The 23,448-nt window shown below is 48.1% G+C and overlaps 1 protein-coding gene across 1 annotated transcript in view; it reads right to left on the bottom strand.

Moving 5' to 3' along the window:
* Nucleotides 1-23,448, bottom strand: part of NOA1 (nitric oxide associated 1) — a 574,689-nt gene that overhangs the window by 346,234 nt on the left and 205,007 nt on the right. Inside the window, exons 4-5 of the mRNA XM_069626114.1 lie at nucleotides 22,896-23,107; nucleotides 13,264-13,395 (exon numbers count right to left, since the gene is read on the bottom strand). Coding sequence (XP_069482215.1) covers nucleotides 13,264-13,395; nucleotides 22,896-23,107 — 344 coding nt within the window. The remainder of the gene's footprint in view (nucleotides 1-13,263; nucleotides 13,396-22,895; nucleotides 23,108-23,448) is intronic.

The raw sequence follows: 23,448 nt of genomic DNA, 5'->3' as shown, positions 1-23,448 counted from the left end.
GATGCCCCCTCTCCCCCGTTCCTGTACGCTCTATCCATAGATCACTTGTGGAATATAATTAGAAAGGACCCGACCATTAAAGGGATTAAGGTAGAGGACAATGAGTATAAACTGGCTATGTTCGGCGACGACATGCTCTTATACTTGGCCAACCCAGTGGCCTCCATAACCAGAGTCTTGCGAACTATACAAGAATACAGCAAGTGGGCAGATCTAAAAGTTAACTAAGAGAAATCCACTCTTTCCCCTTACAACACCTCCAGTAACTCCACCGAAGAAAACCAAACCACGGGGGGGGTGAGGGGGGGGAATACGGATTGCCCGACAGACACTAAAATATCGGGGCATCAATGTCACAAGCGAAACAAAAGACCTTTATGAGGTTAACCTTCCTCCTCTAATGTCGGAGCGAACTGCGGACTTGGATAGATAGGCAAGTTTAACAATATCCTGGCTGGGCCACCTTAATGAAATCAAGATGGCGATTCTCCCCAAGGTCCTTTACCAATATCAGATGCTCCCAATAGACATTCCGGGGAATAATTTCTCTGAACTGAAAGCCAAACTCACCAAGTTCCTGTGGCTGGGGAAGAAACAGCGAATAGCCTACAACACACTAATGCGAGACAAGGAGGAAGGGGGAAGAGGCCTCCCAGACTGTTACACATACTATTGGGCCGCCCAATTTAGGGCCCTGGTGCCTCACCCGAGAGGGGATAAAAACAAGCAATGGGTGGCAATTGAAAATGATCTACTGCGGCCGTTGATCCTATGGGAATGGCTATGGTAGGGGAATGGCTATGGGCCCCGAAGTCAGCATTCCCTGCCAAAGTCATCAACCATCTTGTGGTGGGCCCGCTCCTGAAACTCTGGTGGAACAAAGGATAAAATAAAGGACTCACGACCTGGCCATCACCTATGAGCCACATATGGGCCCGCCCCCATTAGAAAACAGATCCAGGATCCACATTGCTTCCAGGAACAGTATGAAGCTGGTGTTCTGATCTTGATGGTCGTGCAGATTATTGAACCTCCGTCCCCAAGTACCGCACAGACAGAAAGGATACACTGTGCAATCTTTTGAGGCCACAGGTGTGTTGAGCCGTCAATCAGGTAGCAGGAACGCCGGAAGGACCCCTGACCGCTGCAAGGCAATGGTTAATGGTTAAACAGGAGCAGTGCAATTGATACGGGTAACTGGTGACAATCAGTATTGACAAGGCTTACCCAGGAGTGTTGCAAGTAGGGTCCTAAATGTGGTAAGAGCCACAGATTGTTGGTGGTGGTGAAGAAATAGGCGTTCTGCACGGCTAGAAGTTAGGACACACCTGGGTCTGATGTAGATGGACCAGCAAGGTAAGAAGGTCAAAACCAAGTTCCAAGATACTAGATTCAGAGAGGATAATCCAAAGGCAGTCCAAGAGAGTTCCAAGGTCAAGGTGCCAGGGAAACACGGTGTAATCAAAGAAACAGAAATCCGAGGGGCAGGCAAGACAAATCCAAAGAACAGTCTGAGGTCGCAAAATCCGTAATCAGAAACAGGAAAACCAAAGCGCTACACAATCCTCAAGAGATCAGCTGTGAAGCGCTGTAAACACGTTGCCAAGATGCTTTTAAACTGATTCAGTAACCACGTGATGTGTCTCACGGACGTGTGAGACGTGACGTGATCACGTGGTCACGGGATGCTGGATGTTCGTTGCGTGGGAGTCTCCGGGGGCGTGACCAGCCGTGAGCGCGCCTCGATGGTAACTGCCAGCGAAACAAAGGACGGTAGACGCCGGGGCTACAGGCTGGTGTCCTCCTACGCCAGGCAAACTGCTGGTTCTTTCTATGTGCAGGGACTGCTCTTGTTGTTAGGTGTGGTGTGGGGCTTGTGGTTGTGCGGTTCTTAATGGGGCGAGCAACGGGAGACGTGACAGCTGGTCTGGAAAGGGGGGCACAGATTGTATAAGGAGACTCATGCATCTCTCTTCAGGACCTCCAATTCTTACAACTGAAGGGCGCCTTGACAGCCACGAAATGGAAGGACAAATTGCACATGGAGCTAACGCCACTACAAAAGACCTTATGGACGCCTCATCTCCCAGCTGTACAAGATTATCTTATGCAACCAGAGGAAATCGGACAAAGCCCTCAAGAAGAGATGGGAGCAAGATCTGGGGCCCCTGTTGAATGAAAATCTCTGGAAACGTATTTGCAATGCGGTTCATAAAACCTCCATCTCGGCCGAATACAAGTTGCACGGTCTAAAAACTCTACATAGATGGCATTATGATCCCATGCACCTCTCCAGAATGTTCAGGCAATCGAGCCCTAGATGCAGGAGGGGATGCAGCAACCAAGCAGACTATTGGCACATTTGTTGGGCCTGCCCGAAAGTTCAGGCATTTTGGAAGGAGGTACTGGCCTGGATCAAAAAGATTGGAAGGGGGTGAGGCGCGACTGAGACCCAAGATTAGTACTATTTGGTCTGGAAGAACAGGAAGGCCGATGGTCACGGCTCCCACATATGGCACACTTCCTGTTGCTAGTGGCCAGGGTATGCCTAATGATAAACTGAAAATCACACGTCCTCCCAACAGAAAGAACTTGCGCTCAGAAAGTTAGAGAAATCTACGAGATGGCGAACATTACAGGGGCCCTCCACGAGCTCTCCCCAAGCAGAGAAATGGAATGGGCTCCCTTCCTTAACATCTATAAGTAATTTATGTCTGCACCATATGCCTGGCTCCTCACTGGCGTGCATGAAACCCTAGCTCTACATGCGCTATACTGGACTTGTCTTGCCTCTGGGCTCAGGGGGGAGGTGTTAAGGGTTGGTAATGTTTGAACGAAATAACGACCTAATCATAGTAAATGGCAATATGAAGTTACACAATCGGTGAATTGTTCAATAACAAAATGCTTAATAAAATAAAAAAATAAATAAAAAAATCTTTTTTTAAAAGTTTTACTTAAGTTTCAAGGCCTATTGCAGGGCGAAATCTTTATTTGATAGCCCAGCAAAGATTTTAGCTGGTTTGGCGCTATGCGATCTGAGCAGCTGCGCTACAAACACAGGAAGGATGGATGTGTTTCAAACAGTGTTCTGTAGAGGAGTAGGAAATTCGGTGAACGGATTCATTATAGAGTTGCTAAAGGAGGCCATCCAAAAGCAAAAACACACTATATGTAGCATTTATCGATTTTTCAAATCTATGTGATCACTGCGCCGCCTGTAATGCTGACAATGAAAATGTTGACTCCCATTACAGTGCGGTGCAGTGATCAGATCACTTTGTTTGCATCCTCCGATTCACATTGCCACGCTCCCGCCCTAACTTACCTTTACGGCAGCACACTTCTTTGTGCGCGCCGACTCAACACTATCGCTACAGCGTCAGTTCCTCCCACTTACGTGGGTCTTAGTTGACACTGCAGGGTCCTTCATCTTTTTTTACTTTCTTGTCCCCAGCTTACCACAGCGGTATGCAGGGCACATCCCAGCAACCCCTACTCCACTTGGTAGCAGTAAATGTGCAGTCAGCATTTTAAAGGGGCAGTAATTGTACGTTTCTGATTTTTCTATGCATTTGACACAGTGCCAAGGAATAAGCTGTGGGCAAAATTAGATAAGTGGGGTTGTCCGCCATTTTTATGGCATAGTCTAATAGCCTTACACACTTGATATATGATATGATATGGCATTTGTAACGCGCCTATACACAAGTGTTTCCACCTCCTTATGTGTTAGGTTGGATAGACTGGGGAGATTACCATCACCGATTATGTCGGAAAGAGGGTTGAAACAAGGATGTTCATTGGGTCCAATTTTATTCAATTCATTTATATCAGATATTGGGGAGGTGTTTTCCAACATTCACTGTTTTCCACCCAAAATTGATGGTACCCATCCTAATTATTTATTGTATGCCGACGACTGGGTATTAATGGACCATATGCAGATAGGTCTACAGCTGACTGCGCTAGAGAGGTACACCAAGAATAATAGCTTGTGCATTATCATTGAAAAATCCACAATACTTACCCTGCAAAAGAGAGTGGGGAAAGTAAGAGGAAACTAAGTGGATTCCAAGTAAGATGCCCCTGGAGAAAGTGGAAACATATATATACCTGGGGTTATCAAGTTTCGGTAAGGAAAATAGGTCCCAGCTGCTCACAGTGAAGATGCAAAAAATGACTGCCTTAGTCGCTTAGGCGGTAAAAATAAATATGAAATTTGGCCAATTCTCGATAGTGCCAGTTAGGGAGTTTTATTGCAAAAAAGCAGAGCCTGTAATGACCTATGGAGCTGAGACGATTATGTTCGCTTTAACTCGGAAATGGTCTTAAATGGAGGGTGCCTTCTGGAGGAGAACCTTGAAGCTGTCAAAAAGTGTGCCTGCCCCGGTAATAAGATATGAACTGGGGCCAATATCTTTAGAAGCAGTAGCCATGTGGGAAAATATACATTTTCTAAGGAAGATTTACTCAGTGGAAGATGTGTAAATATGGGGGCTTTAGACGGAAACATGTTGAGTGAATTTTCCCCTAAGTATTAATTAACTTGGTGTTTGAAGATGACACCAATCTAGGGTCGCCACAGCATTTAGAAGTATATTTATAATTTCTTTTCTTAAATGTTTTTTCAATACTGTGGATGCATTCAACATCCAACCTCTTTAAATTCAAGAATGTTTTGGTAGTCACTTTTCCAATTGTGTTTGTTTTCCGAGTATTTTTAAAAATTTTGTATTGTGATCTCCATATGAGATTTTTATGAAGTATCTAAATAAAAGTTTGAATTAATGTGAATTAAGTGTTTTTGAGGTCTAACTGTTGATAAATACTGTCTACCTTTTTTGTAGTAACAGGCTTTTAAAACTCACCATCATAAATAAACTTTCTGCACCTCTGATAGAATGGCAAACACCGTGTTTTGATATTTTAAGCTCCCTGGATACATCAGTTGAGTACTTACTAACTAACTAACCCGCTAAAGGTAAAAAAATAGAATATGGGAAAGAGAATGGATATGAACCATTGATTGTGTTAGGGAATACCATCTTTTTGCAGGATTACTCTTGGATGTTAGGCCACACAAAATCATGCCCCATTAAGTGAGTAAATGGCGGGGGGAGTATTGCTGGTCCCAGTGCTTATGCTTGCGAATGAAATTGTATTCGACCAAAGAAATTGTGGGAGAAAGAGGAGGCATAGCCCATGATTTGAGGTTGTGTAGGTTTTGTAAAAAAAGATAATGTAGTTGAAACAATCTATCACATCATTGTAAAATGTTCCTCTCTTAGTAGCCAAGAGCGGACACATTTTGCGCACCTGAAAAATTTTAAATATGTCCAACCAGGATGATTATGGCAACGCATATTTTTAGATAAATCTTTTAAATGGTCACGGGCTGCGATACAATTCATAAAAGAGGTATTGGCTAAGCTTGTTGTAGTATAAACAAAAGTAAATCGAGCAGCTGAGGAGACTTCAGTGCTCTTTTAGTCTTCACTTTTTGATAATGTGATTTGATGAAAATTTTAGGAAATCCTGTTTAGTCATGATAAAACATATGATTTGAATACCCCAAATACGATGAATTAGGTCTTGATATGAAATTCTAATTATGTGAGATTTTTCTGATCTTTTAATGAGATGTAAAATGAGTGCTATTAAATATATCAAATACAATTTTGTTTGTTTTAATGTGAAAAGTGCGTTGTGAACTACAACACAATAAATGAATAAAAATTACACTACCACCCTAACCCAACATAAGGAACAAGTTACTTAACTGTAACTGTTGTTCTCCAGCATGGGTCTGGCATGGATTCACATGCTCATGAATATTCCCCGTCAGGCTGGGAATCCTCGGTAAAGAAAAAATCTGTATCAGTTTCGTTTCTGATCTGTCTTTCTTAGTAGTAACCAATCACTGATCTCTGGGTCATACTGCCCCCAGCCAATGACTGCCCTCTCCCTAAGCCCCGCCTCTGGCAGCCATCCTCAGATTTGGTAGCACGTAAAGTGGCAGTATGACCAAGTGAAGAGCCGCAGAGGGGTAGGCGGGAGGGTTCGCAAGTGAATCCATGCCAGACCCATGCTGGAGAACAACAGTTACAGGTAAGTAACTTGTTCCTTCTCCAGCATGGGGTCTGGCATGGATTCACATGCTCATGAATAAAAGAATACATAGCAGTACACACATGCACAACCACGGGAGTGGCAACAGGCTCAACATTAAGCATCTCTTACCTCCTCACCAGGCTCACCTTAAGCGAACAGGTTGCGCAGCACTGCTTGGCCGACCTTGGACTCCTCCCTGGAGTCCCGATCGATGCAGTAGAATCATGTGAAGGTGTGCGTCGACCTCCACGTAACAGCCCTGCAGATGTCCAGCATGGGCACACCAGACAGGAACGCCGTGGTAGCAGCGATCGCTTTGGTCGAATGGGCTCTCGGACGGCCGGGCAGCGGTCGGTTTGCCAACCGGTGACAGTGCATGATGCAGCTGGAGAGCCATCTGGCAATGGAAGTCTTCGATAGAGCCTTCCCTTGATTCACAGCCCCAAAGTTCACAAACAGCTGTGACGTCTTCCGAAAACTCTTTGTGCGGTCCACGTAGAACTTCAGCGCTCTAGCTACATCCAGCGAGTGCAAAGTCCTCTCGGCCAGCATCGAAGGCGACGGGAAAAAAAGTGGTAACACCAAGGGCTCGTTGAGGTGGAAGTCCGACGGCACTTTGGGCATGAAGGAGGGGTGCGTCCTCAGCACCACCCTCGTGTCGTGATAAGGCAAGTATGGAGGCTTGCAAGATAGGGCCTGGATCTCTCCCACTCGTCGTGCGGAGGTGATGGCCATGAGGAACGCTGTCTTCCAGGACAGGAACTTCAAAGGCACCGAATGCATAGGCTCGAATGGGGCCCCCATGAGCCTGGTCAGCACCACATTAAGCTCCCACGCCGGGGCTGGAGCCTTCACCGGCGGGAACAATCGGAATAGTCCCTTCATAAATTCCTTCACCAGGCGATGAGACCACAAGGACGCCCGTCCCGTAGTCCTGGTATATCGGGAGATGGCAGCCAGATGTATTTTGATGGAGGCGTGAGCCAGTCCAGCTTCGGCCAGCGACAGTAGGTACGGCAGTACTTGAGGGGCTGGAATCCGCAGAGGGTTAATCTTCTGTGCACGGCACCAGACAGAGAACCTCTTCCACTTATGTCCGTAGCACTTGAGAGTTGAAGACGCCCTGGGTTTTGCAAGAACCTCTCTGCATTCAGCCGGGATATCATACCCTCCAAACTCTAGTGCTGCAGGAGTCAGGGCTGCAAGTTCAGCGACTCCAGGTCGTGATGAAGAATGGTGCCTCCTTCTCTGGATCGAAGATCTGCATCCGCCGGCAGCTTGACTGGTGGGGACGTTGAAAAGGCCAGAAGGTCTGGGAACCAGATCTGCCTCAGCCCCACCGGTGCGACGAGGATCATTCTGCACCTGGACTTCTCGAGCTGGTTGATGAGACGGAGCAGCAATGGCAACGGAGGGAACGCATATAGAAACAGGCCGTCCCAAGGGAACGAGAAAGCATCGCCCATGCTCCTCGGCTGCGGGAACCTGCTGGTGAACCTCTGGCACTTGGAGTTCGTCGCCGTCGCAAAAAGGTCGATCCGGGGTTTGCCCCATCGTCGAAAGAGCCAATCCACCTGGTCCTGACGCAGTTCCCACTCGTGGCACGAGCGCAGCTCCCTGCTGAGTGAGTCGGCGATGGTGTTTTTTATTCCTGCCAAGTGGAAGGGAACCAGAAACATCCCCTGGGCGACGGCCCAGTGCCACAGATCCTGGGCCTCCTTGGATAGGGCTGGGGATCTGGTGCCTCCCTGCTTCCATATGTAGAACATTGTAGTGGTGTTGTTGGTGAAGATCCTCACCACTTTGTCCTTGAGGGATGGAAGGAACGACTTGAGCGCCCAGAACACTGCTCGAAGCTCCAGAATGTTGATGTGGAGAGACCTCTCCTCCGGGAGCCAAAGGCCTCTTGCATGGAGTTCTCCGGTGTGGGCCCCCCCCAACCCTCCAGGAAGGCATCCGTTGTCACCGTCTCCTGAAACGCCGGAGTCTAAAAGTCTGTGCCTGCCGTGAGGTGCGCACGGGTACCCCACCATAGGATCGCCCGACGGAACTCCTCGTCGAGAGGGATCCTGTCTTCGAAGCAGCCCGTCGCCTGAAACCAGGGGGCATTGAGGAACTCCTGTAGCGGACGCATCCGAAGTCTGCAAAGGGATACAAGGTAGATGCATGAAGACATCATCCCGAGGAGGGACTTGATGGACCTCACCCTGGCCACGTCTGTGGCTAGCAGGCGTTGCACCTTGCCCAAAATGGCCTTCGTCCTCTCCTCCGACGGGGAGGCCAATTGCCCCACTGTATCGAGCTTCGCTCCCAGAAACAGTACTACTTGCGACGGGACCAGGTGGGATTTGGGGTAGTTGATGGCGAATCCCAGTTCCGCGAGCAGCCGGATGGTCCTCGCTATGTGTTCGACGGCGAGTTCTCTTGTCCTTGCACGGATTACCCAGTCGTCCAGGTAGGGGTAGACGTGGATCCCCTGCAGGCGCAGCAGCGCCGCTACTGGTGCCAGGCACTTGGTGAATACCCTGGGTGCCGACTTTAATCCGAACAGCAGGGCTCTGAATTGGTAGTGGCGTCCCTGAACCACGAACCTGAGAAACTTTGTGTCCTTTTAGAATGGGGATGTGGAAGTAAGCATCCTCCAGGTCCGACGACGATAGGAAGTCGCCCTCCGCTAGCTGTCCCAGCACGTGCTGGAGGGTGACCATCCTGAATTTCTGTGCCTTGATGTACTTGTTTAACCGATGCAGGTCCAGGATGGGGCGCCAACCGCCCGTCTTCTTTTTGACGAGGAAGTACCTTGAGTACACTCCGGAGCCCCGGAGCCTCCTGGGGACGAGCTCGATGGCACCTTTCTTGAGCATCGCCCTTACCTCCAACAGCAGTTGAGGGACCTGATTCTCCTTCCTGGCTACAGGAGTAATGCGAGGACAGCTCTTTTGGAATTCCAGCGAGTGCCCATTGGCCAGGGTGTCCAGCACCCAACGGTCGGTGGAGATGGACTCCCACACGCTGACGAACTTGGTCAGTCGGCCTCCCACCGGGGTGCTTCGGTGGGGGCCGGTTCAGTCCTGCTTGGAGGAGGCCTTGCCGCCTTGGCCTCCTTGACGACGACGGCGGGATCCTCCTTGCTTGCCGTGACCTCTGTAGGCCTCCTGGGACGAGGAGCGGGCCACCTGGCGATATGTAGAAGAGCCACCACTGGATCCCTTGGAGGCACCCTGTCTGCCTCCGGAGCTCCGAAAGGGCCGTCATTGTTGAAGCACCCCTAGGGCCCGGGCCGTCTCCGAGTTGGTCTTGATGGCCTGGAGCTACTCATCCACCGTCTTCCCAAAAAGGTTGTTGCCGTCGAACGGTATATCCAACACTCTGGTCTGAATGTTCTGGCGGAAGTCCGTCGCCTTGAGCCACCCTCGTCGTCGTAGGCAAACCCTGTTGCCCATCTGGCGAAATCCGGTATCGGCAATGTCCGTTGCCACCGTTATGGCGTGATCCGACGCCACCTCGCCTTCCTGAAGAATCTGTAGGGCCTCCGCTCTTGTCGTCCGGCAGGAAGTCCAGCATGGGGAGCTAACTTGAACCAAGGCTCCCTGTCGTAACGGGCCACGATCGCTAAGGCATTGGCCGCCTTAATCGTCGTCGCCGCTGACGAAATGACCCGTCGTCCCATGGAGTCCAACTTCTTGCCCTCGCTGTCCAGCGGGGAAGTGGAAGTTGATGCTGCCGCACCCACTGCCTTCTTCTTGGCCGCTGCCGAGACGACAGAGTCCGGCGTGGGCTGGGCCCTGAGGCACAAGGGTTAGGCGTTGGGGACCCGGTACTTCTTCTCGTACCCGTCCCTCTTGGCGGGCGTCATAGAAGGGTTCTTGAGGACAGCCAGCCCTTCGTCACAGATGTCGTTGAGCAACGGCACTGCCAGGACCATCTTTCTCTTGGCCTCCTGTCGTTGACAAAGAAAGCCTTCCTTCTTCTGTTCCTCCGGGCAGAGTTGGAAGAGCTCGGACGCCCTGGCTATCAAGGCGTGAAAGGAGCCAATTTCGTCGGGCGGTGAGGCCTGAGGGGGAGGCGATGAAGGAATGTCCGTCGTATCATCGCCACAGTCGTCGTCCGTCCCCGTCCCTGTATCCGTCGCCGTATCATCCCGAGGGTCAGGCAAGGGGGATGAGGGGTCCACAGGCCTTGTGGGCACGAAGGGCGGAGGGGGAGGGACTCTCCTCCGCTTGTTCGGGGGGCTTCCCGACGGTCCTGGGTCAGGATCCTCCGTCGGGGTCCGTGGTAACCTCGTCCTTATCTCAGTACATAAGGATTGGATTGCCAACAAAATAGCCGCCAAGCTATCTTGAGGCTCTGGCAATGGATGCTATGGGGGGGGGACGGTTGCTCCACCAGGCCTTCGTCGTCGTCGCCATCCTCGCTATCTTCGATCTCCTCAGCAGGCTCCTTCCCCTGGGATTGAACTTTCTCGAATCTCTCGTTGAGGCCCTTCACGGTTTCCACCAGATCCTCCTCAGAGGCTGATTCGGAGTCTGTAATGGCCACCGCCCCCCCTCTTTTTCCGCCGGGGTCTTCATGGGGGTCTTAACGATGGGCTGGAAAGAGGAATCCCCTCCGCGCGGTGGCAGGGATACTCTGGGCCCAGAGGCTGTCTCCACTAGCGTAGTCTCGGCCGGCTTCGCCAGGGCCGCAGCGACCACTTCGATAGAGGACTTTGCCGGCTGGATCAAAGCCCTCACCACCTTAGGTGCGTCCTGGGCCTTCGCCTTGGAGGGGTGGGGGGCTCAGCGCCTCGCTCCCCCTCGGGTCCCTTCGAGATCGACCGGGGCCGCTCCAGCAGCTTACCTGGGTTCTCGGACTTCCTCTTCCCCGAACCAGAGCACTGGCTCGTGGTTGAACGTGCCGGGGAAGACGCGCACTGCCTGGCAGCAGAAGAGCCCGACCTTTCGGCGCTCCCGGTGCCCGTAGACCCGCGGTGCTTGGCCTTCTGTTGGGCCCCCGTCGCCAGGGCGCCCTCACAGGACTTAGAAGCCTGCTCAGACTTTTTCTTTGCCTTTTCACCTGCTGTGCCCTTCTCCAGCCAGGCGGCGAGGCAGGAACGACGATCTTGCTTGGTCCGTTCCGAAAGCTTCTTGCAGAACGCACAGTCCTTCTCCATGTGCGTCTTGTCCTCATGAAGGCAGTAGAGACATCGCTTGAATCCGGGTGTCGAGCTTCCCTTGTCCTGGGCCATGTCCGTTGAGGTAGGCCGCAAATCTTCCGGAATCCTCCAAGAAGCGTAAACTCGACGAAAACTTCACCCTTGAGGGGCGTAGAAGAATTCTGAAACGGTCCCCGTTATCGGAAGTAGAAACGGTGGAGCTTGAGACTCGATTAACCGGAAAAATGAGAAAATCTCCTGAAAACGCACGAAAACGCAGCAAAAACTCGAGAGCTAAAGCACAAGGACTCCCAACACTTGAACGTGCAGTAAAAATCTGAGGATGGCTGCCAGAGGCGGGGCTTAGGGAGAGGGCAGTCATTAGCTGGGGGCAGTATGACCCAGAGATCAGTGATTGGTTACTACTAAGAAAGACAGATCCGAAACGAAACTGATTTTTTTCTTTACCGAGGATTCCCAGCCTGACGACGGGGAATATTCATGAGCATGTGAATCCATGCCAGACCCCATGCTGGAGAAACACTAGTACATAACCAAGGCACTGAGTTTTACCCTTATGGTTATTGCAAGCCATGTCGGACAACCAACTTTCATGCAGGCCAACACATACAGATGCCAGTTCCTCCTGGTTCTGAACCTATCCTATCATCCGATCCTTCACTAACACACCCCACTCTCTTTTCCTTGCAGAGCCACGTGAGTGCCTGGAGAAGGCCCTTGGATGGTAGCAGTGGGCGGTATAAGTCAACACACAATAACCTAGATGTCCAGAAGGCTCTCAAGGCCCGGCTCTTCCCTTCTGCATTCCGACTCTGCATTCTGACCAATCTAGTACACCTCCATGAGTGATACATCACCCCAAGATAGGAAAGTGGGGGCACCCGATAAATCCCCTTATGAGACAACAAGGTGGTACTTTGCCTGCACAGAAATTATTCCAGTCAAACCCATGATATGATCTGCATAACCGCATGATAACTAGGTATCGGCCTAGATTCTTTGGTACGTATAGCACTACATCACAATGGAACACAGCTGTATCTCTTCTGAGGCACAGCCACCCACCTGCATACATCTGCAATAATCACTACTCAACTTTACAACACTAATCACCACTGCCAATAGAATGCAGCCGAGTCCCACGATACAATTCGGTCCAGCTGCACACAATCATATCCTTGACTCACATACTCTACTATCAGTCTATAACAGCACATATCCACTATGCAGATCTACATGGGTTGCTATCAGTGACTTAGCCACCCCTACCGACCACTGTGTTGGCAAAAATAAAAAAAATAAAAAAATTAAAAAAAAGCACACAAGCATTCTAGAATCCTCCTTCACATCTCACACCTCGGTCCTCCAAGGTCCCTCACCACACAGTGCCTTGAGGCCATACCAATGGCAACAGGCACTATACAAATGCCATATAACAGCCAATGGTGCAAGAAACATTATGGTGCTAATTGGAAGAGATACTTCATTGTCTTTTGCAAGGACGGCCCTCACAGCCAGGCCCCCCTAATATTATCAGTTTCTAAACAGCCTTGGAATAAGATGGCAGCTGCACTTTCCAGAGGTCTTAAAGAATAATGGACCAACGTCTAAAATGTCAAACAGTGTACGATCAAGAGTAGATTTTATAAGCAACGGTTTCACTGATGAAGTAAATGATGCTTTTACAAACGCTGACATTTAATGCAGGTACTTGCAGGACATCTTTAACAGGCAGTTAGTCAGATAGCATACGAGTAATGTAATCAATCTTAGTGATCTCAAATGTGTTCCCGTAATGAACTAGGCATTCAGATAAAGTACCGAAAAGGCAGCCCAATTATCTGCTTTACTGTACTCCTGCTACTGGAACCTAGGCAATGAGGCAGTAAGTTAAGGGTCTAAAAAAAGATCAAGTTCTTCACAGTGGTGTAGAAATCGATAACACAATAGAACTATGTTTAGGCTCAATCATCAAAATATAAAGCAGGTCTTACCTGCAGGAAATCGATGCGACCCAAAGCACCCAGAAACAAAGTCATCCTAGGCTGCAGAATGAAGGTCCTTGGGACAATGGCCCTGGATGGCAAAACCACCTTAACCTCTTTGTCTTTCAGAAGATTAAGAACCTGGAACACCAAGATCACAAAGGGACAGTTTTAGTTTAAACATTACTACCTGAAACCTCTGTTTCCCATATAGGTTGATACATTCAACAGTAATTTGGTCTCTTTCAGACAATTCCAGTTTATTTGCGAGTTAATGCGAAGTAAAGGCATTATTGTTTAAGAACTGCATACAAGTCACAATCCATCATCTCAACTGCATCTAAAGATCATTCTAAGAATATCGTCATTTTACAAAACTCGTGAAAATGGTCTTATCCTGTGTCAAGATGGACTTTCACTCTCATTGTGAATGCATTTTTACTCTCTGACTAATTTTGGTGACTTTGTAACTATTCCACCATGAAGAGTATTGAACTGGCAATTGCACCAGAAATGTATCATGATGTTATGGAGGCCTGTGATTCAGGGTAACAACAGTTGCATCCTCTACCACTATTACTTAGAATGTGTGAATGTGTCTTATTCAAATTCTATGGCCTGGGAAGGATAAAGATATTCAACTTGCAAACAACTACGAACCCTTAAAAAGTCACTTCCAACTCACTTATACACATGCGTACACAAGACCATTTCTTACTCTCCAAGAGTCAATTGTCACTAGCCATAGGCGAGTGGCGAGTGCACATTTTGTGCCCTCCCCTAAAGAGTTCGAATTAATGTGGAGTACCAGTGTTGGGATTAGAAACCTTTATGACTATATTTACCGTTGTGGTAACGTCTGGATTCCTTCTCTAGATGTGTTGTGTGCCTACCACCAGGAATAGGGCCTACAATGTATAACAAGAGTGGGATGTGTCTTTAGGACACTGTACTATGTGTTGTACATACACTTGGGACTTTGTACTGTTTTATTCGACTGCCATGTTCCCATCCCGTCACTATGTGTTGTGTGCTCGTCTGTGGTAGTGGACTCAAATTAAGGTTTTGGGGTGAAAAAGAGTACTCAAAGGCATTACTGTTTTATACATACACTGGGTATTTTGTAATACTGTACCGCTCGATTGTGGCTTTTACAGGTCGATCTCCCTGATTAACCAGGATACCAAAATCCTAACAGCGACCCTTGTCAGCCGGCTCAAACGAGTCATACCTACGTTAGTGCATACGGACCTATGGACCATATGGGCTATGTCCCGGGGCGGAACACTACGTGGAACCTGCAAAGGTTTCACCATGTAGTTGATCAAACGAACCATAAACGGTGTGAATGCACCATTGCGATCGTGGACGCGGTCAAAGCATTCGATTCTGTGAACTGGAACTGGATTAGGAGCACGCTCGCCCACTTTGGGATAGGGGAGGGATTCCTCCGCTGGATTAAGCTGTTATATAAAGACCCCAGGGCAAGAGTGAAGAACGGTAGACACATCTTGGAGGGTTGGAAGATCTACAGGGCCACGAAGCAGGGATGACCACTATCCCCAATGCTATACATACTGGCCTTGATACCGCTAGCAGCCTTCCTCAGGGCAAAGTACAAGGACACTGGGATAGAAATAGATGGAGTCATACATCAAATCTCATCATACGCAGATGACACGTTACTTTTTGTTGGGAATCCACAGGCAGATCTACCAGACCTACTAGAAGCTATAGACGCATTTGGTAAATTATTGGGAATCTCTATCAACAAAGAAGAGTCTTCTCTGTTCCCCTTAGCAGACCTACGGTGGGTCACCCCACATCAGCTGCCAGACCTGGGTCTCACATGGGCGCCACGCACTTTTCGCTAAGAATAGATGTGCATCACGAACCCACAGAGACACATAGAACTAACACACAGGCAGCCCTGGACAAAACAGAAAAGGCATGAACTTCTGGAAGACACTACAGATGATAGGAAGGGCAGCCCTACTAAAAATTACAGTGTTGCCACACATGTTATACTATTTCACAAACATACCTCATGATATACCCGGGACATTTTTCAAACAGTTAAATACAATAGCACGGAAATTCCTGTGGGGGGGAGGAACAGGATAGCCCTGAACAGCCTACAAAGAGACTACGAATCAGGAGGGACCAGGTTACCAGACTTTGAAAGCTATTATCTTGCAGGGCAGTTACAATTTGTTGTCAGATGGCTGGGAGAGGAGACATCTATAGATTCACTGCTCTTCCAGCCTGCACTGCGCCAGTACTATCTAAGAGAAGTGATATGGATAGATAAGACTTTGACTAGAACCCTACCCAACATGGTCAGTCTGGGCTTAAACCTGTGGAGGAAGGCATGGATAGCCCAAGGAATACAAGGCCCCTGCTGTCAGATCTGGCAAGTGCTGGACCTTGGCTCACCTGTGATTTCTTGGTTGTTTTCTTTTTGAATGGCGATTTGTCCTTTTATTTTGAGGTACAGGTCTCATGCAGAAAGCGGCGAGCCTCCACTGACGCCACACTGCTGGTTCTAAATGACTGGACAGGCTAACACCGAGGAAACTGTCCAGTAACAGGAAAAAACTCACAAGGGAAAAAACCTGTATGAAGTCCAGGGTACTCTGTCTTGATGTTCCAGATACGGGATGTTGTAAGAGCTGAGGTGATGGCCAAGGTTAAGGCAAGAGTCGAGCTGGATAGTGTAGAGTCCAAAGGATGGATTCAGGCAGAGCGGTAACAGAGGAAATGGGAAGGAGGAGGATAACCTGAGTATCAAGGGGCAGCGGAATAAGGAAGACCACTCGACCAGGAGAGAAGCAGACTAATCAGATAGGCAGCGCAGCCGAGAAGGATGCAGCAAGGCCCAGTGAGGAGGAGCAGCGTAACCAGGAGAGAAGCAGCATATCCAAGCAGGCAGCATAGCCGAGATGGACAGCAGAATAGGAAAGGAACGCAGGTTCATGGAATCGGGCAAGGGGAAGCGCTGAGCACGGAGAAAGCAAACTTTGCAACCCGAGCGTTCCGACACAGAGACTCAGTCAGTCAGCCAGCGATGACGCGCCAGGACTGCCCGGAAAGCTGAACCGCTGCAACCGTACAAGCCAACAGTAGCGGCGGCCATATTGGAAGATGGCCGTCGCCAGTATGAGGCGGCCCTTCCATGGTGCCCTCAATGGGCAGAAGGTGTGTTTCATGACACCTGCTCCACGCATATCCCCCTCGCTGGCCTGGCCAGCGCCCAAACCGAGACCCTCGTAACCTATCGGGGACATTAGGAAAGCAAAGGTGTAGCTCAGAACGGGGATCTGTCGAAGGACGGTCTATGGGTGGATTTCCAAACCCTGAAGACCACGACATAGACAAAGGCCAATTTATACTGTACAACATCATGGTTCAAATAATTACAAAAAGATGTCCAGAATTGTCCGAAGGCACAGAAACCGAGAGGGCGCTATATGGGTGGTACGATGTGTCAGAAGGAGGACACATGGTCTCCAGAATCAACGCGCAGCTATTGCAAACTGACAATGTGCGAGAACTGCAGACACAAGAACGATGGGAAAAAGAACTCCAGAAGAACTTCAATGACCAGGAATGGTCCAGAGTCCTCCAGTACACGAAAAAAGTCTCCAGAAGCATGACATTTCGACAAGCACAGCTATATCTCACGCACAGAGCGCATCTTACAACAAGGAGAATGTCCACCATGGGAAGCAGGGAAACCGGATCTGTCCACGGTGCACAGCAGAAAAAGTAGACATGCTGCACATGTTCTGGACTTGCCCAGTGATAATGAATTTCTGGGATACCGTCGGAGAAAAAGCAGCCGGGGGCAGGGTCCACATGCATGCATGGACACCAGAGTCATATCTACTGGGCCTGTTTCCAAGAGGTGGCAAACAGGACACATATAGCAAAACTGAAGGACTTGATGTACATACTAGCAAAGCCCTGCATAGCAATTGTATGGAACTCCAGCTCGGGACCGAACATGGAGGCATGGTGGGCCGACCTGAAGAAATGGGCATTGGCTGAAACTACGGTGTGGACCAGGGCGCTGCAGAGGGGGGAAGTGAGAGCGGGAACAAGATACTTGTATGTAACTCGCTATTACAAGAACAGTCCAAATAGAGGCAAGCAAATAGTACAAATGAACTCAGTGGGGCAGAGGACGGGAAGGTAGAAAGGAGGAAAGTGCGCCTCCGTCAGAGGCCTCAGGGGATGATTTTGCTGCTGTGCAGAGGGTTAAAGATCTGTGCTTTGACAATGGAAGCGCACCAGGACAGTTGCGACTGATGAGCGGAATCCTATTATGAAGTGCTGTACTGTGTGTGGTGTTTATCGTTTTTACAGCATATAACAACCAACAACAACAAAGAGTTAAACATTTTTTATCTTTATTTGGAAAATCCGGGTCCAGTGCAATCCCATGGCTAGAATACATCAAAGTATATCTGGAAAAGGTAAATGGTGCAAAGGTCTTTTCAGCACCGGCCAATCTGGGTGGTTTAGGTAACAAACTAACTAAAAGCATGATTGCAGTCTTTTATTCAAGATCAGCTGATAGGACGCCTGCCTTTAGGATTATAACCTCATCCATAATGATGTCATCAACTCAAACCAACGGATTAAAGATGGCTGTGCGTAAGACATAAGCATGTTACGTGGTGTATAAAAATTGCCATTGGAATAATGCATTCGAATGTAAATGGCCCATGTGAGTTAGCCAAATTCTGCAATAACAGTGTGTATCTACAGATTAAGTTATCTTTGTGCATAGGTTTGGCCCCCAGGGGCATTACTTTGGTTTGGTCTTTCAAAAACTATAATAAAGATGCGACATGATACATATGTCACATCAGACTTTTGTTTGATACTCTTGCGCTTCGCGAAAGTAGGAAACAATTAACATGTTTTGAGGGGGTGGCATAGCTTGTCTGCAACTTGTTGCTGCTACCAAAGCTCATCCAGGAACAAAAAAGGTGCTCTAAGAGCACCCCTGCCCTGGTAGCGACTTCATCTACTGAGGGCAGCACACTAAAAAGGAATTCCATATGAAACCTTCTGCATAAAGACTATAAACCAAGAAAGCAAACAAAACTATTAGGGAGACTCGCAGTTAATAAAAAGTAACCCTAAAATGAAATTCTGACCTTATACTGTCCATTAAGTAAACTGCTTGCGGGAGAAAAAATACAAAAGATATTAGATACCATGTTGTGGGTAAAGAAGGGTGACGAGACTCTTGGGAGAAGGAGCTTGTGCACATAAAGGTAAAGGGAGGAAGGAGTGTGGTTATGCTAGAGTAGACAGTCCATGAAAACCAGGAAATGGGAGCAATTCAATAAAAAATTGAAATCCATATAGAACAGGAACCGTTTATTTCGGCGCAAGCTATCCAATTAATAAAAAGTTATTTAACACATTGTTTGAACCCAAGTATGCACATCCAGTGCAAAAGCTGTGGACTTGTTACCAAGTCACACTAAAAACTCAAACATCTTGCATGTAACACAAGGACTTTAAACAAGGGGGTCTAACCTCTCTCCCTGGCTGTTCAAGCAATACCTGGCACTTCTTGCCCACCGAAGTGCCGCTCTGACCCAGCTTTCATTGCTACGTGGATGACACTCAGCTCATTTTCAGGCTCCCTTAATCCACTTCTTCTCCTTCTCTCATCTCTGGCCGTCTGTCCGCCATCCAGCAGTGGTGTGCCGCCAAAGATCTCTGCCTTAATGCCAGTAAGACAGAGATTCTCATCGGCACACCTGCTCCCTCCTTTCCCGTCACTCGCTGGCCAGCCTCTCTTGGCCTTCTTCCTGCTCCCACCTGTGAGGCTAAAAACCTCTGTCATCTTCGACACCACACTTTCCTTCTCTCCTCACATCTCTGACGTCTCTAAGAAGTCACACTACCAGCAGCACCTCCTCAGAGGTATTCTTCCTTTCCTCTCCTTCCCCCAGAAGCTCACCGTCTCCAGAGCTCTGGTTCTTTCTAGGCTGGACTACTGCAACAGCCTCTTTCTAAATCTGCCTGCCTCTACTCTCCGCCCTCTGCAACTCATCCAAAACAGGACTGCGAGACTTGTCCTTGGCCTCAAGCCCAGGGATTGCATCTCTCCAGGACTGAAATCTCTGCACTGGCTCCCAGTGGCAGCGAGGATTAAGTTCAAAACCCTCGGCATTGTCCACAAGGCCTTCCGGGGCCTGGGACCTCAATGCCTTCAACTCTTTCTGCCTAAATATCTTCCTTCTCAAGCTCTTCGCTCATCCGCCTCCAACTCCCTCAGGGTTGGTCGTTTCTCCAAGCAGCGAGTTGGTGGTAGATCTTTTTCTTCTGCTGGGGCCTCCCTCTGAAACAGCCTTCCTGCCTCTCTGCAACTTGAGGAGAACCATGTCTGGTTCCGGAAGCACCTCAAGACCTACCTCTTTGCTTCAGCTTTCTCTCCTCCTCTCCCCTGCTGATCTCCTGGCTGAATTTGAAACTGCACTGGTTACCTTGCTACCTTCTGATCTCGGGCCCAGGTCATCCCCCTGACCCCCCTGCCAGTTGCACACCTGCACTGCCCCCTGGCAACCCTTGCACTCAGGGACTGTTTCTGTATCCCTACAGCCCCTACTAGCACTTGACACCGGATGTCTGCACTTTTATTTATTGTCCTTATTTATTTTACTGTTATCCTATGTACTGCACTACCCCCTGCCCCCTCTCCCCTCCCCTGCCCTTGCGCGATCTGAATGTCACCAGACCTAGTAGGATTGCTGTCTCTGTCTTCCCTCGGTTTCCCCTCCCTTGCCTCGTCGCGCCTTGAAACACTGTTCTGACCTAGGCTGCTAAAATGTTTTTGGAAAGAGGCAATTGTTTCCCTTATATAGTAAAGACAAACAAATGCAATCTATCTCATCAACACACATTTCACATTCCAAACCATCGCACCCGAAACTTTAATCAAATAATATTCTTTTAATTAACTTGAACACACTGATTTCAATACAACTTTTCAATGTAGTAAAGTGCACACTTTGCTTTATAGTTGGATATTCTGCTAGCAACAACGGAACATTTACATGCTTTCAAACTGGGGACTCCTGGCAGATACCATACTCATCTTTTTGCGAGAGGCTAGCATTTTGCAAACCCTGGCCAGAACGCCAATGGAGTCCACGGATGGCTAAGCTTTAGTCAACCTCTAGGACTGGATCAATTCCGAACCAAGCACAAGTCGGCTTCAGACCATTTAGAGGGACAGAGATGGCGCTACTCTCTACATGGGATGACCTAAAGACCAACAGAGACTCCAACACTAACTTGGCACAGTTACTACTCGACCTCTCTGCAACATTCGAAGCTATAATATCCTCATTGAGAGACTGGAATAAATAGGGATCACCAACACAGTGCTGCTCTGGATGAAATCTTTGTGTGAAAGAACAGAAGTTGTATGGATAAAACCATTCAAATCCGCACTGTGGGACAACACTAGTGGAATATCACAAGGACCTGCACTATCTCAACTCCTCTTCAACATCTATATGACGCCAATAATCAACCTCATCAAAAGACACAGCTTCACCTGCTACAACTATGCAACGGCACCCAAACCATCGGCGATGAACAAGTAGCGTACACAACACTAAAAGGATGTCTGAAATAACTCTACCAATGGATGAACACTAACGACCTCGAAATCAACCTCGGCAAGACCGAAATCAGGATTACATCCAACAAGCAAGGAAGCAACCAGTACATCCCATGGCCCACTGAACTGGGAACAGCACCCACACCATCCACAGTTGTAATAAACCTGGGAGTCCTAATAGACAACAAGCTAACCCTAGAACCGCAAGTAAACGCGATAGTGAATAAATGCTTCTTCCATCTACACCTGATCAAAAAGATTCTAACCATTCCTCTCCTCTATGCACAAAACACTGCCCATCATCTCCCTCATAATGTCTAGGATAGACTACGACAACAGTTTATACCTTGCAATGCCAGATTATTTACTGAAGAAACTGCAACGTATACAGAACGCAGCGGCTAGACTTCTCCTCAAACTCTCACTAAAGGGATCAGTTCACTTTGGCAATAGAAATGCTCCATTGGCTGCCAGTCAAAAAACAAATCACCTTCAAAACAATGTGCGTAACACCCAGAGCAGTCCACGGCCTAGGAGAAGAATTCATACAAAGGAAAATAACCATCTACCAGCCAACTAGAACAATCAGATCCAGCGCCGACATCCGCCTAGAACCTAAACCATACACAAGGAAAAAACATGGATGGTTCAGCATTCTCTTGCCTAGCCGTAAAACTTTGGAACTCCCTCCTCGAGAAATACAAACTATTACTACTAAGAAGGACCATCTAAAATTCTGAAAACTTCTAAAAACCTGGCTTTTAATTTTCAACCCGTTTGGAGTTGAATGAACAACACCCTTGTGCCCCATGAAATGAACACACAACTGAAAAGGACTGGGGAGTAGGTTGGACCACAGCGACGTGCAGGGAAGTAGAGTGGTGTATGAACGGGAAGGAGGCCCAGGTGTACCTGTCCCCATAGAGGGTCACACCAGAAAGAGTTTAGAGAAATGGGCTCAACTTTATTGAACCTCAGATAGAGGATCCTAGATAAAGGGGAGAGGGAGAGAGCGATGTCCTGAAATGGAGAAAAAGGTGTCCCGCTTGAGGAACGCGTGGGGGTGGTGGTTGCTGCGCACCACAGTGAGCTAAAAGGGAAGGGATATGGAAAGCACTTAGACTGAACGCTAGCAGTGAAGAGGTACCACCAATGAGTAGCCCATTGAGGACCCACTTATCTGCACACAACATAAGAGTGGTAAGGGTAGCACACCAGAATATATGGCAGGGGAAGAGACACGGGCCACAGTCCATCAAAACAGTTGTGGTAGGATAGGGTACCGGCACAAACCAATCCTACTAAAAAGAAACTCGCCCATCTGAATACACCTCTCAAACTCTGAACTAAACACAACCACATCTCTACAGCATGAGAAACCGCATGAACTTCACCTGAGTGCAACAATAAAACGAACCACACATAGCTTCGCACAACAGCACATGATGGCTACCATCCAGAAAACATACCTATGCTCATCGAATGGTGTAAATCGAACTGAGGCTGCCAACAACACATCACAGCTCCCTTGCTCTTTCTCCCGCTGAGTCCTACTAAATTACACCCCCGCCCTCCTTACCCTCTTGCCTTACAGATCAGCCAGAGCACCAAGGAGTCACGCAGTGGTGACAGTATACGGCCTTTAACTTAAGTCCTATCCACAATGATAACATTGAAAATGGAGGTGTGTCAGGTTCACAATAAATCAGAACAGAAGTCTCCAAGACCATTCCCCAGGAGCCAAAACCACCCCATGTTGTAAAGAGTCGCACAAATTAGAATGTAGTGAATCTAAATGGTAATTTGTTTACATAGTTGCCGATTATCCAGACAGCCTGGTGGGAAGGACCAAACCGGTCACCCTCCTCCCCCTTGCTAGAACCGAGTCATGTTAAAGAAAAGATTCGAAACTCCCTAAAAGCCATGTTGTTTCCCCATTTGTGGGAGTTAAATATTACAACTAAAAGCATATATAAATAAATCTTACGCAATTTTCTTTCACAATTCCAGGGGTGTCATAAAACCAGCGGGCATTCTTTAGCTCAGTGGGTGTAAATTCCAAATTCTGAGTAGTTTCCTTCAGAAACGGGACCGGCTTAGCATCTTCATCCATGCTAAAAGACAGTGCATCAGCATCAAAGTCGATGATGTCCTCATCCAAGTTATTCTTTCGAAATGTAAAAGTTCTTCCAACTCTTCCTAAAAAACAAACATCTTCATTACAAACTTTTCCAATTTCCATTATGCCCCAAAATGAAGTCCTTCAAGACTGTGCACTTTGACATTTTACTCACAATGAAAACCTAAGACTCTAATGCAAACTGGATGCCAATGCTTGGGCAACAAATGATAGTGATTACAGCGCTCTTGTTCATTTATGTTTAGAGCACTTGTTCAAGTGTTCTTTTCAAATGCTTCAGCTGATTCAGGGATATCCATTTAAAAAAAGGGCAACTTCAGTGGGCCAGACCCACTAAAATATACTTGGTTCCTTTTGAATACAATTCTAAATTTAGGTGAACTGATTAAGCCTTTACATT

This window comes from Ambystoma mexicanum, chromosome 6p, assembly GCF_040938575.1.
Source record: "Ambystoma mexicanum isolate Mex_15411 chromosome 6p, UKY_AmexF1_1, whole genome shotgun sequence".
Taxonomy (NCBI): domain Eukaryota; kingdom Metazoa; phylum Chordata; class Amphibia; order Caudata; family Ambystomatidae; genus Ambystoma; species Ambystoma mexicanum.
This window is presented reverse-complemented; position numbering and strand designations above follow the sequence as displayed.